The 16,790-nt window shown below is 40.9% G+C and overlaps 2 protein-coding genes across 4 annotated transcripts in view; one reads left to right on the top strand and one right to left on the bottom strand.

Moving 5' to 3' along the window:
* Positions 1 to 16,790, top strand: part of rnf180a (ring finger protein 180a) — a 64,540-nt gene that overhangs the window by 47,171 nt on the left and 579 nt on the right. Inside the window, exons 1-3 of one of the 3 annotated variants that reach the window (XM_079365459.1) lie at positions 9,371 to 10,715; positions 14,537 to 14,774; positions 15,807 to 15,932. In XM_079365459.1, the coding sequence (XP_079221585.1) occupies positions 9,744 to 10,715; positions 14,537 to 14,774; positions 15,807 to 15,932 (1,336 nt within the window). In that variant the 5' untranslated portion in view covers positions 9,371 to 9,743. Of the gene's footprint in view, positions 1 to 9,370; positions 10,716 to 14,149; positions 14,187 to 14,536; positions 14,775 to 15,806; positions 15,933 to 16,790 lie in introns of those variants that run through there. The other 2 variants (XR_013780987.1, XR_013780988.1) reach the window with 2 other exon arrangements.
* On the bottom strand, positions 4,586 to 7,606 carry htr1aa (5-hydroxytryptamine (serotonin) receptor 1A a). The gene has a single exon (XM_079355557.1). It carries the CDS (start codon positions 6,475 to 6,477, stop codon positions 5,194 to 5,196), a length of 1,284 nt encoding a protein of 427 aa, XP_079211683.1. The 5' UTR covers positions 6,478 to 7,606; the 3' UTR covers positions 4,586 to 5,193.

Here is a 16,790-nt window from a genome sequence, read left to right as displayed (position 1 = left end):
CATATTTGTAGTACTGACAACCCTGAGCTAAGCCTGACGATACCTTCAGAACCGAAAGCTCGGCTTTGTATTACACCCCTTATGTTTAATGTTTAGTATAGATTCAGAGCCTGTGTGCTTGGTATAAACATTTATTAGATTTTTTCTGTTATGTATTCAGTTTAATTAGACTCATATTTCAGTCTTTGTGATATGTTCAACATTGGTTTTGAGTAAAATAAAGTAAAGTTGAAGTTAGGCTGAATGTTGAGCTCACATTTTTCATAGTATATAAAACGACAACGTTTTACATTTAAGTGGTCTAGTTGTTGACTTAGTTGCACTTAAATATCTTCCTAAACTTTGTGTATGCAATCCCTTAACTTCCCCCGTGCTGTGCTTCACAAACGCACACAAACTCACACACAAAAGAAAAAGCAACTTTAAAGCACTCACCGCCTCCAGGCAAACTGAGAGGGTTTAGTGTTGTTTTGAGAGGCCTTTGTTTAGACAATGTGTCACACAGTCAGTATCTGGTACTCCACCTCATCCTCATCCACTCCGTGTTTACCCACACTTTTATTTTTTTATCCAATCAAAGGTCTAGCGTGATGACACTTTTTAAAAGCACAGGGTGATCCTCTTGGGGGGATAAAAAGAGACACACAAATTAAGAGGAATTTCAAAATAACTCAGATGGGGTATTTCTCTGCGGCTGTAAAACCAACTGTAGTGGGCAGTGGAGCACGACTTTTCATTCCTCTTGTGTGTTTTGATTGTTTGTGGAACTGACTAGATGTTGTTTACGCTTACCTTTTGTCTGTTTGCTGCCGCCCTTGAACATGTGTTGCTTTCCCTCCGGCCCAGTGACTCGTGTTTGTCCAAGAGAGATGCTATTGTTTATGCTGTTTCGTTATTAGTTTACAACATGTTCGGATACCCTGCCGCATTAAATAATGCTCCTTATTTTTTTAAACAAACAAGATTGCAAATCAGAACCCCTCCACCCAATTTATTTATCTTTGTCAAAAGGGCTTTTCTGGTGGTTTTACCTTCTTGTGATTCTCTCAGGCTTGGTTTGAGAGAAAGAGAGGAAAGAGGGAGCCTCGGGCGGATGACAGGCTGTGGGCTGTGAGATCCTCGAAAAGACTCTGACTGATCAAAAAGACCCTGCAGGAGGAGGGGGCGAAGCAGAAACATGTGTTGTGCTGAGTGTTCTGTCATATCTGTCTCTTTCATACTTTCTCCTTGTCTTTGCTTCTTTCCTCCTCCCATTGTCCTTCGGAGCCTTTTTCTAACGCTGTCTTTCACTCTTTCTTCATACGGTGTATAACTTTACATTAACTTCCACTTAACTTTTGTTTTTAACTTTTTCACCTCCGCATACTTTCCTCCCATCTCTGCCGAGCAGATTAGATCGCTGTTTTTTTCTTTCCTACTGTCTAGTGTTATTTTAATGACTTAGTCAAACAATGGGTCTTTTAGACTGATTGGTTAGACGTTACACATGACAGTGATGTAACCAGACTTAACCAGAACCTACATCCACTCTGACTCTCCCATTTCAGACCATGAATCATTCAAATGTATTGCAGCGTTCATGATTTCTATAACCTTATATCTTACGCGACAAATATTTTTAGACGACAGCCGATTGTTTACGGAACAATACACCAAAGAACTCCTTCTGGCTTTCACTGCAGATTAAACGTGTGGGTCTATTTTGGGATTGCCATTTGAAAAAAAAAATGTTTTCGATAAAAATGTTCACTTTGAAGTGAGTATTGAAGAACATCTGCTTTTTACGTTTTATAATCTGAATCACAGCTGCATGATATGAAAAAAATAATGCAGTGTGCAATGTCGCTGTAACGATATAAAGAGTGCTTATTAGCTATAACTCACAGCTTTTGTCTTTTCCTGAATCCAAAATGAATTCAAAAGATCTTGTTGTTTTCTCTGCTCACAATTGTCACCAATTCATCTAAAATTAGAAGAAAGTTATCTTAATCTGCATCAACAATAGCTCAGCAGTTAGGTTGTGCTCCTCGTGCACAGATGCTGAAGTCTTCATCGCAGCAGCAGTGGGTTTGAAACCAGCCTCAGTTCTTTGTTACACATCATCCCCCCACTCTCTCATTCCAACGTTACCGGTCTCTCCTCAGCCGTCCTATTCATTCAAATAGCCCAAAGCACATCTTTAAAACAATATTTTATCAAGGCACGGCCATTAAAGTACAATAATAGGGTAATCAAAATCAGTGAGTTGATTTTCTTATTTCCTTGTCTGTGCTTTAAACAGCTGTCATCAGATTAACTTTATCATTTTCACATATCAACATTGTTATTGATGTTGGAGTCGATTTGAAAAAACTTTGTAAATATTACAACCATGTAGCTACATTAAATGTCACTTTGAAATGGAACGGTTTCAGCGTAAAATAAGACGTGTTATTTCCTGTGTTCCTTTTCGATAAATGTTTAATGTTCTTTTTGTACACAGAGAAGGTTGGACACACTTTCTTTTAGTGCGAGAAAATGTTTGAGAACAAAAGCTCTATATATGCACATGACCGTTCTTTAACCTGATGTTCATCGTCTCTAAAATGATCCTACAGGACCAATCACACTCCACTGTCTCAGCAGAATATGATGCACTTTTCCCCAGTTTAAGGCCAGAGGGCAGTAGAACACATGTGATGAACCTCCATAATCCCCGAGTCAGTGGTACCATTTTATGTAATCTTCTCCTTTTTGTTTCCTTCTCTCTCCTTTCCTTTTTCCTTCTTGTCTTCCTTTCCTTTCCATGTCTTTCCTCTTTTTCTCACATCTTTTTCTTTTATTTCCTCTTCCTCCTCTCCCATATATTTAAAGAAATGCTCCTGCGTCATCATCCACCCACCCACATTTCACGGAAGACTCCCCCGAGTGGGTGAGATTAATGCAGTCCTCGGTAGAATCCAAACCTTTGATATTGCAGCATAGTTCAGGGGAGTTCAGCAGCGTTGTAATCCCATATATCAGAACCGAAATGTAATGATTTTAATAGACTTACACACAGTCCCACTCACAATCGAAAAAAATATAGTCTTTCTTGCTCAGCGGCTCACTCACACACATACATCCTCTAAGGGCCTCTGTGAGCTGGTCATAAGCCCAGACGTTGACCTGCAGGTCACAGGTTTGAGATTAATTTTCCCCAAAAGCATTTTGTGCACGCTGATGTGGCATGGAGGCCCCACGGAGAAAGAAGTGATCACGCGAAGACCTTTGCATGGAGAGAGAGAGACAGAGATAAAGAGAGAGAGAGACAGGGAGAGGGAAAGGGCCTTCAAGCCTTCTCAGCCCAATTCTTAAAGATACTTTTGCAAACTCTTTACCACAAGTTCTGGCTTTTTGCTTTTATTTTTACTTCCTCTCTCAGAGACTTTGACAAGTTAAAAAATATGAAAGATTTTTGCTACACTTGTTTTTATTATTGGTGAATCCATTGATTGCTCTCACTATTACTTGTGTAGGGCATTCGCCAGTCAAATTTAGTATTTCATGCATTTTTTTGTAAACTCTTGTCCTTGAAGACATGCAGTTTTAAGTTAACTATCGTGAAAGAAAAACACCTAATCATCGTATTTTAGATGATGAAATAACAACAGTGAGAGTTAGTTGTTGACATAAACCTCAATAAGCTTTTTAAATGTCTGTTAAAGTGCGTTATGATTAATGTATCATCTGGTTGTAAACGATTTCCCCTAAATAAAGTGTAAAACATTGATAAGTCAAATGTGAGCATGTGTAAGTCCTGTAACATTCATGCATCTTGATAAGAATCAGACCATTTCAGCAGAAGATGTTGTTATGCCACAGGTGTCACCTCTCAGTCGTCACGTAGTCTCTCACAGCCATACTCTGCCTACCTACCCCCCACTTAATGATGCTGTGGGCTTTAGGTGTTTCCATGACAACGTGGCCCTATAAGACCACATCTTGCAAGGGATTCTTCCTGAAAGTTGTTTTCCCTCTTTCTTACTGTCTTCTTTTCTTTTATCTCTGTATCTACTGTAAGTGGATTTGTTTGATAAACGAGGGCAGTGTTACAGTGAGGAGGTTTCCTGCATCTCGCTCTATATTATGGTCCTTTTTTCTCTCTCTGGAACCCTCTACAGTACATCAAGCGCTGTGAGGAGCTGATCACTTCTGCGCAGATTTTCTTAATGATGCAACCAGCTGTCTTTGCAAACATTAGTGCACAGTAGGCCCTGATGGGAAATGAAGCTGTATTATGATGTAGTAAAGAAATCTCTCCCTCAGAGTCTAATCTTGATTCTGTTTTTTTCCTTCACACACATGGGGGGCAATGTGTGAGTCAGGAATGGAGAGATGGGGTGAAAAGTGGGGGGAGCTCTGGAGAAAGGAGATAAATGGAAGAGACCGAGAACCATTATACCTTAAATGTAATACCAGCCTCAATTTTAGAAGAAAATTGCCCATCTCCTTTCACTTTCGACTTTGATGTGAATTTGATGGATAGGCAGCTGTGTTCGATACCCGTTCACTGAAAGACCTCACACACACCATGCTCTGATAATCTGATCGCCCCCCCCCCAATCAGCAACAACAGTGTGGCCTGTCAGAGCAAGCTGATGAGTTTCTCCCTGCTTTGTTTGCTCATCAGCAGAGTGAACAATTAATTCCTCATAATCTATACACAAACATATGATCCAAGGGGGGAATTTTGAACAACCCTGATGTCTTCCTGCCTCATTACTTATTATTCTCCAAGCAAAAATGGACTCATGTTTTTCTTCATGACAAACTCTGATTGCTTTTATTGTTTCAGTGCTACAAAGCTCATGACGTATTGGACGCATACCCCACATGTCTCTTGGTAAAATGCATGGAATCAGCACATGATACGTCTTGCATGGCAATACAACGATGGCTGCCGTCGCATATAGGCTATATACTGGAGCTACAACACTTAATACACATGAGCTTGTACATTAAGAGCGAAAGTTCCTGTTTTGTGTCTCATTTCATTAGTGACTCCGGGTTTTCTTTTCTTCTTTTTTTTTCCACACAGTCCTTGAACACAACCCGAAAAGAGACTGTCCCTGAATTAAAGTCTGGGTTATCATTTTTGCTGTTCAAAATAGTCAGTGAACATTTCCTGCTGTCCGTTAATAATCACTTCACATGCCCCTCGTTTAAGTTTGTTCAGGCTCTGTGGAATTTGCATCTTATAATCTTCTTGAAAGCACTTTGGAAGTCTTTGTTAAAGTAGGCATATATGATGGGGTTAAGGAGGGAGTTGGAGTAGCCCAGCCAGTTTATGACAGCGCCGAGCCAGTCGGGCATGTAGCAGCTCTCTGCACAGAAAGGCAGCACCAGCGCAACGATGAAAAACGGCAGCCAACAGAAAATAAAAGTGCCCATAATGATCCCAAGTGTTTTCACCGTTTTACGCTCCCTGGCAAGCGCGATCTTCCTCTTCGCACCCGAGTTCTTCTCGTTCATGTTTTCATAACCATGCGAGGAGGACTGAGGAGTGTTAGGCAGGGGCAGGTGTGTCTTGGAGTTGCTGCTAACTTCTATGATCTCCAGTGACTCCCCTTCCTCCCCGTGCTTCACCGCGCCGTTTACGCACGGAGAACTAGGTTTCGAGTCGTCGCTGCGCTTCCAGCCTTTGACCCCGCTCTCGCCGTTTGTTTTCTTGTGGAAGATGGCCGGAGACACACTCAAACACTTGTCGGACGCTTTTGCTTTCTCGGTTTTTTTCACCGTCTTTCGAATTCGAAACCGAGCTGCTTTGAATATTCTCCCGTATAGGACCAGCATGAGGATGAGAGGGATGTAAAACGCTCCAAATGTAGAGTAGATGGTGTAGCCCGGATCCTGGCTGATCATGCAGGCGTCAGGGTTCGCTCTATCTTCGGCGCTTCTCCAGCCTAACATGGGCGGAATAGAGATGGAGAAACCAATTAGCCAGGTTACACTTATCAGGACTGCTGCTCGCCTCGGTGTCCGTTTATTTACATAGTCTATGGGGTCCGTTATCGCCCAGTACCTGTCTAAGGCTATTGCGCACAGATGCAGGATGGAGGAAGTGCAACAGAGTACATCCAGAGAGATGAACACATCACAGATCTCCTGTCCCAGTGTCCACTTGTTCAAAACTTGGTAAAGTGCCGCCATTGGCAAAACCAGAACCGATACCATGAGGTCTGTGACGGCCAGGGATCCAATCAGGTAGTTGGCCACATTCTGGAGAGATCTCTCCAGGGCGATGGCAGCTACGACGCACGCGTTGCCAAATATGGAGCAGAGGATGAGGGCCCCCAGGAGCAGGGTAGTGATAATCTGGTAACTAAGCTCCACGTCTGGTAGGGACCGAGACCCCGTGCCATTCTCACCCGCGCCCCAGTCGGGTGCTACGTCCGTCCCGTCAGAGTAGCCGCTGGTGGCGTTGCTGTCGTTGCTGCTTGTGGCAATAAAATCCATTATGTGACTGCACTCGGAGCGCAACTTTTTTTCCCTTCCGAATAAGCAGGACACAGTCAGCCCATCAGACTGCTGATGCTGCCGCTGTACGTTTCACAGGCATCCATCGGAGTTACCGCGTTCGTGCCGTCGCTCTCAGGACGCATGACGCAGACTTGTGTGTGTGTGTGTTTGAGTGCGTGTGTGTAGGGGGTTGTGAGTGTTGACAGTCGGGTGCGCTCACTGGTACTGCGAATCATCTGAGCTTGGTGACGCCGTGAATTCATTTATACGAGCAGCTTCGGGTACGTCAGACCGTGTGGAGGTCGCCCCGGAGTTTTATGCCTCTGCTCTCCGCTTTGCTCCGTTTTTCATTGCAGACAGCCGAGGAGTGCGCACAGCTACTCTTTTCCTTTACTTCACCAACAGTTTATTTTTTACTTGGGACCCATCGAATGCCACTGTTTGTGGATTGCTTTCAGTGTTCTTCTTAAAATGTAAGGTGTTAGTCAGGATAAAAACTTGGAACTTGTTTTGTTTTGTTTTTTTAACATAAATTAGCAAGAAAGCGAAGACAAGAAGGCAAGCCGAAGTGTACATATTTGATAAATGATTAGGGTTTTTTTGTTTTTTTTTTAATTATTCACTTGTTCTTAACTTTCATTCAAGAAATATTAATCGAGTTTAGTCAGTTTACGGATCAAATAAATCGTTTAAAGCTGGTTGGAGAGAACAGAGTCAATCCCAGAGATAGCGAGTGGTCGTTTCAGGACCAGGGACAGCGCTACCTCACTTCAGAGAGGAGAGCTGCTGCCATCTGCCGGTCATACAGGCTACTGCATCACATGATAGCCAGTTGTGCATTGAGTGTAACACGAGGACAGATGCCTTAGGAGGAAGAGCTTGGACTGCAGATGTATAGGGATGAAGAGGCTCTGAAAAAATAGTGTGTTAGAAATGGAAGATTCCCTGGAATTAAAATACTAGCAGTGAATCAGAAAACAGTCTCAAATTAAAAATATATATATACACAATTCATTCTATAGAGTTAAAGGAAATGAAAATTGTGTTTTAGATATAATAATGTATTTTTTGTTTTGACATCGTGTGGAGAGTAGTCATGTCTGGTACTGGGTCTAACATACATGTCAACCATTTTTTACAAAGAATAATATTAATGTCCATAAACTGTAGATTTTACAAATACATTCAAGTTTAAAAAAATACTTTTCTTTTGCTTTGAGTAAGAAAAAAAACCCTGATGAGTACATAATAAGCTTGGATAAATATTGAGTACTTATCTTGTATAACTACAACATTCAAGTCACTGTGCCAAACTGATCTGTTTAAATCTTTGATCAAATCTTCAGGTACATTGATTGAGTAAATGTTTTCCCTAACAACATCCTCGTACTCTCCAGTCCATGAAGATAGATATTCTTTTGATAAAAAAGAGGTCAGAAGAAGGTTAAAACAATGAAAATGATTAGCTCTTTAGTCCTGTGCACTTCTAAAGTTGTCTCATTGGTTTGAATTCCATTGAATATACACTTTTCCTTTGAGACAATTGTGTAAAAAAAGCGATTGCTTTTCTCTGTTTTTTTTTGTCATAAGTGAGACACACAGACTGGTTGAGAATGACCGACAGAGCTTTAGGAGCAGTTCTCTTTATCCTCAGAACCAGAGTTGTCTGTCTGTCTGTCTGTCTGTCTGTCTGTCTGTCTGTCTGTCTGTCTGTCTGTCTGTCTGTCTGTCTGTCTGTCTGTCTGTCTGTCTGTCTGTCTGTCTGTCTGTCTGTCTGTCTGTCTGTCTGTCTGTCTCTCTCTGTCTGTCTCTCTCTCTCTCTCTCTCTCTCTCTCTCTCTCTCTCTCTCCCAGCTCAAAGTGAGTTCAGGACTGATGGACTAGATGGCTTCAAGGCCTTCTGAACTCTTCACCTCATCCTGGAAATAAGTACTAGTGCAAGTACTATTTATCTACAGATATCAATGAATAACACACTTCATATATCCCCTCAGAATAATGTAGTAATAGTACTCGATAATAATATTCAATACAAAGCTTAACAAAAAGTTTACTTTTGTACTTATTATACAAGATGATAGAGTTTAAATATGTTACGAAAGAAACATATGTTTTTATTTGACTTTTTCACTTGAACAAGGCACAGAGTCCCCAGCTGCTCAGGTACTCTTTCATGTGCAGCCCCTCACTCTGACATCACTCCATTAGGCCATGATCCTGTTTGTGCATTTGTATGTATTTTGGCTTGTGTGAGTGTAGCACGTCTCAACAACAGAGAGAAAACATTATTAGTAAAGTATACCTTTGAAAGATTATTTAAAAGCTACCCTGTATAACCTGGTTTACATAGAACATTATTCACCCATTTCTCCTGGTATATTTCAGAACGAACCCCACACCAAGAGCATATACCTTGGACCTCAGCTAATACTTTTATTTTTTTATTAAACCTTAACCTCTTAAGTCCTTAAGTGTCTCTTTTTTGTCATAGTTAGGTACGATAGAGAAATGTCGGTAATTAAAAATAGCATTAAGGAGTTCTGGTGTTTGTACATGTCTTTTCTGAAGCTGTGTAAGATGTGTTAACAACATATAATCACGTAGGCCTAAAGGTTTTTTAGGCGCACCAACACTGGATATCTTTGGCTAAGGTGCTCTAGAAATCAAACTCCTGTCAATAAAACATCCAAGAAATAATATTATATCATTAACACAACAACAACAACCCCCCCCCCCCCCCCCCCCCCCCCCCCCCCCCCCCCCCACACACACACACACACACACACACACACACACACACACACACACAAACAATCTTTACTTATTAAAAACACAGGAAAAAAATGCTGACAACATGGGACTTGGCATGAGAGAGAAAAAGGTGGCTCTGGTTTATTCACCTTTTTTTGTACACTCAGTGGTTGCATAGCAGTGTGTTTCTATAGGTCACACAGAACAATAGTGAGGCCATGAACACTGCATCTATTGTAATGGGGCTCAACAGGGGAACTTTGACTTCGTCAGCAGTATGGAATGACCCAGGGGGCAAAAGGGGGTTTGATTTGGGCCTAGAGAGCTGCACTGCTCACCTCCTCCACACTGGAACAGTCCCTGTGGAGATTAAATAAAGGTTTAAACTCTTCCTCCAGAAATAGAGGGAGGAAAAGACATGACTTAGGGGAGGGCGAGAAGGGACCAGGGTAGCTTCTTGGAGTTGCATTAGATGTTCCTCGCTGGTGGCTGAGGGGCTTGTCAAGGGCCAGCATGAGCTCTCAAGTTGGATCCTCTGGGGCAAATGTCTCAAGCAGCATTGGACGTCCTGGATCTGAAGATGCTGATGAAGGATACAGTGACGTTGAGACTAACAGCCGCCATTTGAGGGGAATAAAACCTGCAGATCTAGCAGGAGAGGGAAGATCAAGCAGTGTGGATCAGCTGGTGAGACCTGCCCTGCCAGGGAGGAAGGCACATAGAAAAACCTGCAACAAGGACAACAGAGGAGGAAGACAGAGAGAGGGACACCATGACAGGGAAGAGGAACATCAAAGTGTTGGACGTGTTGAAGAAAAAGAAAAAGAAAGTCAGAGTAAGACTGAAAAACCTGAGAAACATGCAAATGGGGACCAGAACAGAGAGGGAAGGGGAAGCACTGACAGTTTGTCAAGTAGTAATTCTGACGTCCAGGTAAACAACACTGTGGAAGATGGAGAAGGGTCAAACAGCAGCATGCGTCTTGGACCTCACAATACCAATTTAAACCCACAATCATCCTGGCTAGCAGTAAGGGCTTCTGCTCTCTCTCATCCCCACATCCAAACCAGATCCACACCTCCAACCCCACAGAGATTTACATCCAGGACAGCAGCAGGAGAACTTCCCCGCAACTCCTCCAGCTCATCCAGACAGCCAGATCCATTCTGGGTGGACGTGAGAACTGGAGCAGCAACCAGAAGATTCAGGCAAAGCCACTGGACTCGTACACCTAACCCATCTGTCACCAGCTCAGAGATAGGAGAAGAAGAAGAAGAAGAAGAGGACTTTAACGATGGAGAGGAAGGAGGAAGTGGTGTGATGGCGGTGACGAGTCAAGCTGTGACCTCAGTAGCTGTGCCGGCATGTGTCCCATTTGGGGAGAGGAGGATGAATAAAAGAGAGAAGAACAGGATAAAGTGTCTGAGGAGGAGGCAGAGGAGACGGGAGAGGTGGAGACAAAGTCAACTGCAGGAGAACAGACAGGTGAATGACACAACAGCCAGTTCATTTATCACAATGTCTCATGTCACCTGCCTCAGAATCACTATTTTTAGGTCTCTGTCTTGGTCTTGCCTTAGACTTAACCACTTTTTTTTTACTGTCTTGCATTTTTTTGACAAGTTGCACAAAACTTGTGGAAATTTCACACAAATATGCAGGTTGAGCTGCATTTGCTGCAGAAAAAATATTCAAACAAAATGACATTTCCAAAAGCAGTCGATGCACACAGATATGTGAGTGCAGTATCTTATACTCAGGGAAATTTACCACAAGCAAGATGGCAGGGATGATAATGTCTGTCCTATGACCACCATTTTGCATTGTACTCTTCTCTGCTTGTCAGCAGTATTTTTAGTATTTTGTTTCAACATTTAATACATCCAATTTGCCATACCATTATTGGCAAATCATACGCCATAGCGTAAGATTCTGCTGCTTCACCTGACCAATGGCTTTTCTACATCATTCTCCACTATTGTGACATGCCCCCCTCTCACTGCTTTAACAGGCACATGGTATGTTACGGTAATGATGCTTATTTGAAGTTTCAGTCTTTTTTAAGTGGATTCCCGGTGTTTTAAGTCTCACAATCACCTGACTTTTCCACACTTTTAACTGCAATTTTGTGTGAATGTGTTTGGCTCAGTGTGTACATTAATTTGTTTTTGTGTGCATGTATGTGTGTTCCTTTCATCTAAAGTCTGACTCTCATCAGCCCTATCAACACCCAGCTAATCTCAATAGCCATTGTCTGTGTGGTCTAAAGAGAGGTTACATCTGAATTAGTTGCATGATGAGGCTCCGGCAGAGAGCTCTTCAAACCAGCCTGACAAAAGAGCGTTTATTGGCAGCTGCAGATCTACTGTAAACTGGTAGATTGAGATCATATTTTCTATTGAATTAAAGAAGAGAATCTGTAGCGCTTAAACAGAGAATATTAATTTCATAATTTCATTGCCCCTGCTCTTTATATTGTTAAATTTAAGATATTGACTTTTGACTAATAGTTGGTAAATTTGAAATATGTGCTTTTTAGGGTTCTTGTGAAGAATATGACAATGAGCTCGAGATCACTTCTTAGAAAACGTTTAACCTGCAGTGCATAATATGTGTTTCCATCTTCTGGCATTACACAAATACCGTGAAAACATAACACTATTCAAGCTAAACCAATGATTCTGATAGTTTTTACTGCCTTCAATCACTTTGAAAAAATAAAATACTTTTGGGTGTTGAGATTCAATTTACGCATCCATGATTAGCTTAGCTTAGCATGCGGGCTCGAAGTTAACTGCAAAGTTTAAAAATAAACATGCTCATAATTATTTCTAAACGCTCTTTAATGAACATATTATTTCTTTGTTTTCATTTGAACTCAAACCGATATATAAAGAATGTCATTGAAGTTTGACCAGGAGTTTGTTAAGTAACTACAGTGCATCCTTACAAGTAGTGCAGGGTTGCTATGCTAGTGACATTTTTGCTACATTTTTTAAATTTAAAATCACCTTTTTAAAACCAGAACTGTTGTCTGAACATTTCTGTCTGTTGCACAACTTTAAAAACAAATTCATAAGATATTAATTTGAAAGTACTTGATGCATACATTTGCATCTCCCTGCGCCAAGTGTCTATGCTAAGCTAAGCTCTTTCATATGAACTGAATTGATCATAATCTATTAGAGAAGTGAATAATTGTGTCAGCCAAATGACTCCCTTAAACTCCTTTTTATTGATAAGACAGTGATTAAACTTGTCAGGTCGTTTATCATCATCAAGGCTTGCTGCTCTTTACTCAGCTCGGTCTAACTTTGCACATGCAAAGTTTCACTCAGTCTCATTTGGGCGATACTCACTAAAAACACTGCACTTCGGCTATTAGCTGGTTAATGTGGGACTTTGTGATACTGTTCAAGGGCAGTTTGACACATGTTTCTCACAACTTCAAATACTTTTTAGCTTTTTAAGCTCCTGTAGTACGTTTTATTTTTTGTCACATTCGTTAACATAAATTGGTTTCATATTTATTATTTTTTGTGTGTGCTGTGAAACAGGCCAGTGGATAGAGTTGGAAGTTAGGGAGAGAAATTGGGTAATAACATGTGAAAAAGGAGCCACACATTGGATTTGAACGTGAGCCACCAGCTCTGGGGAATACAGCCTCTGAATATGGGGCACACAAACCACACACTCAGCTAACGAATGCCCATGTAAATTGAGTTTGGATAATTCTACTTCCTACATTTGAGGCTGGATCTTTTGTAACTGGTTGTACTTTTTGTGAATAGTTTAAAGTACATCAAAGGTCAGACTGAGAGTTGTTGACATCCCATTTCCCACATGAAGTGGTTCCTTCCTGTGTGATAGAGAGGCAATTAGTGCTGGATTGTTTGGTGACTTTATCCAGCTGCTCTAATTGCTGCTGCTTGTAAGCTGAGATGTGGTCTGAGTTGATTCTTGTATTTCTGTAGAAAATGTTCTTGCTGTTGAACAAGGTTAAGATTTCTTTAAAAAAAAAAAAAAAAAAATAGAAAACATTTTCACATTAGTAATGCAACTGCTTTATTAGTAAAATGAACATGATAGAGTTGGAGGTGGGGTTTTTTTCCATATGAAAATGTGTCCGCAGTTTTGCTTTCCCATAAATAAAACAGGTGTTTATTCTATTCAAGTTCACATTTATCAATGTAACCAAACCACGTCAAAACTGCCATGATACTGCATGTTGTCAGGGGAGAGTCTTATTGCGCGTTATAAATTGGGAGCTATGTGTTCTGTCTTTTGTGTTAATGACACACCTGGGGAGGCAGGGCTGGTGCAATGGGGAAGTCCCTGGAGCCCCCCATAGGTAAGAAAGTGGTAATTACTCTGGAAGCAACCCCATAAGCTTTATCAAGGGTGTATCTTTAGATGTAAATCCCTAAGAGTCTTCTGACACAGGTGGGGGACTCAAGAAGTACCGGATACCGATCCTCAAAACAGGTTATTATACACCTCCTCATATGAGTTATTGTTGGAACTGCATGGAAATTGAAAAAAATAATAGTAATTAGACTTGAATCAGAGAGCAGGGCATCATCAGCATTATATCTTTTGTATTTCAGAATTGTGTATGCATAGGCCATACTGTACTGTAAGGATATCCCACAGTAACTTGCTCAGAATAATAGCAATTCTCCATGTAGAGTAGAACTACACCTCTGTTTCTTGTAGTGAATGGAGTAAAGAGTCAGCGTCAGGGTCAAATTGCTTACAGTCATTACACTTTGTGGTAAGAAGTGAGAAAATGTAGGAAGGTAGACATTTCATTCTACAGAATTCACACCTGACACCCTTGTGTCCTCACACATGTTATTAGGTTGTGCCGATGGCTGTCAAAGACATTTACACTCTTTGCTTTTTGCACCTTCATTTAGAGATAGGACAGTGGATGGATTCAGAAATCAGGGAGAGGGTGTCACGTGAACGGGTTCCAGCTACTGGCTCTTTGTTGGAACTTAGATTAGATGATGAACTGATTGATCAAAGACTGTTTTAGCCTGTGGCCTTTGAGAAGCTAACTCTCTGGACAGAGCTTAAAGTCACCATAAAGAGGAAGAGTAGACAACTGTGAAATGTCTTAAACTTTTAAATAGATGTAAGATAGATAAGGTAGTTTTACACCTATGATTTTATAATCTGCTAAAATAACATAATAAAAAATGAAAAAAATAAAATAATAATAAGTGTATGTTCATTACTATATTAACGAACTAAAGTGTTTGTATCAGCATTTCACCATTTCCAGTGTTCTCCTCTCCCAGAGTTCAACAGGAAACCCATCCAGCAGCAGCAGTGAGGATGACGAGGACATGAGCGTTGGGGACAGAGAAGGCTACATCTGTGCCGTGTGTTTGGATGTTTACTTCAGCCCTTACATGTGTCACCCCTGTAACCACATCTTCTGTGAACCCTGTCTGAGGACACTGGCTAAGAACAGCCCCACCAATACACCCTGCCCCCTCTGCAGAACAATCATCACACATGTTTTCTTCCAGAAGGGTGAGTTGTCGACCACAAAGCACTTACTGTACCATTGACATGATCTGATATGCTTATCTCTTCTACTTCTGACTCCACTCAGCAGTCTAGATTGAATAAAAAGATGATTCAACTTACAGATAAAAACAGGCTTGAAAAATGTGCGTCCGGAAGTGGAATAATCCATGACTGTAAATGTTTCTGCAGCTGTGTCTGCATTGTTTTTTTTTCTGTTCCCTGCTGAACACATGACATCTAAGCCTGCAGATTGTTCAGAGGGCCCAGCTGCAGATGTCCCAAATGGAGCAGAGCAGACCTTTAGTTCAGCTCTCACCAGATGAGTCAGCCCGACAGAAAAGACAAAATCAAACGCAACCTGAACACTTTTATTTTACATTTTCTGATGTTAAAAAGGACAGTACTCCTTAGAGATGGAAAATGTAATGTGATATAATTAAAAAAAAACAACAACAAAAAAACACAATTTTGGAAAAACAAAAAACACCTTAGTGGAAAAATAAAACTATCTATGAAACATCTTGAGACAATGATGTTCCAGAATATATTGTAAGGATGATATTTTATGCTTTGAGGTCTGGGACATGTTTTATTTAACCTCATGATCACTGCACACTGATTGCATGGGACATGGTCTGATTTGGACAAAGCTATGAATAAGTAATGAAGTTCTGTGATTCACTTTGGCCTACTTCTGGCTGTATGTAGGAGAAATCGAGCAGCAGCAGGGACACTGCTGTGGCCATAAAAAGGCAGAGTGGCCATTGTTACGAGCACTGCAGACACACTAAGGGCTCTTGTGAGTGATTAGGTGACAAGGATTGTAGATTAGATTCTTGTGTTGATTACCAAAGCCAAGGTCGCACAGAAACAGAACAAAGAGAAAATGAGGTCTGGTGATGCTGCATCAGCTACTTTAGTTTAAATGTGTTGAAAAAATCAAACACAATCTATCTCAGTCATCAAGCAGTGGAGGTGTGAAAAAGATGTGCACTTATGATAATGCAATGTTTTTCCCCCCGTCTTTTTTTACAGAGCTAAACCAAACAGCGAGGACATTTTTCCCAAAGGAATACCTATCTCGGAAACAGAATTTCCAGAAAGCCAGTTGTGCAAAGTGGCCACTGCCGAGCTGTAGAAAACTCTTTCGCATCTTTGGAGGCAAGTTTGAAATTACTAATACATGCAAAATATCTCTGATGAGGATTATTTAGTGGCACAATACCAGCAGTAATAAAGGCTATACTTTCACATTACTTTGATCTTGTAAGTCAGATTGAGAAAAGACAGAACCTGCTACATGTTCATCCCCGTTTCAAGTACCTCAAGGCTTTAATGGTTTGTTGAACACAAGGTTTCATCTATGTAGCATACAGAATACTAATGAAAGCGGCTGCCTTTCCCATGTTAACATACTTTCTTACTAAACACAGAGTTTTGGAGGAATCAGTTCTGGAGGCAGGTGTGGATAATTTCCACAAAGGACTCTCTAATTAAATTAATATGAGATCCAAAAATCTCACTTTAAGTATAAACATTAACGTAAAGATTTCAACTGAGCTGAACAATTTCAAGGAATACAGTGACACAACATCAAAGCACCTGCTTAAACTATTTGCACCAAATGATGGTTGGAAGTGAAAAGTCTTTGTTTGAAAATGATTGTATGAAGCTAAACCCACTGGTTTCTGAAAAGGCATTTTGAAACCTCAAAATGGCAGCTCCCATTTTTTACAAAAGGGTATCTCAACCCAAACTTTCCACCTCTATAAAGCAGGCAGAGGGGATTTGTGACGACCTAAAGTCTGCTGGCAAATATCTACAGTCATTCTGTCAGTCAACTCAGATTTACTCAAGCAGACAGACTAGGAACTGCAGTTTTTTTCTTTTTTGCATTGACTTAATTGTTCAACACCAAAGGCTGCTGCAATAACCCTTAAAACCCAGGAAGTAAATATAATTAATAAATTGCTACCTCAACAAATGCACATTGTCAATCGGTGGGGGGGTGGGGGCTTT

Source organism: Symphodus melops (genome assembly GCF_947650265.1).
Source record: "Symphodus melops genome assembly, chromosome: 1".
Taxonomy (NCBI): Eukaryota; Metazoa; Chordata; class Actinopteri; order Labriformes; family Labridae; genus Symphodus; species Symphodus melops.
Note: the sequence above shows the minus strand (reverse complement) of the source record. Positions and strands in the feature narration are given on the sequence as shown.

Excerpts from the sequence above, each read along its gene's own strand:
- htr1aa (XM_079355557.1), bottom strand. The coding sequence starts at position 6,477 with ATGGATTTTATTGCCACAAGCAGCAACGACAGCAACGCCACCAGCGGC.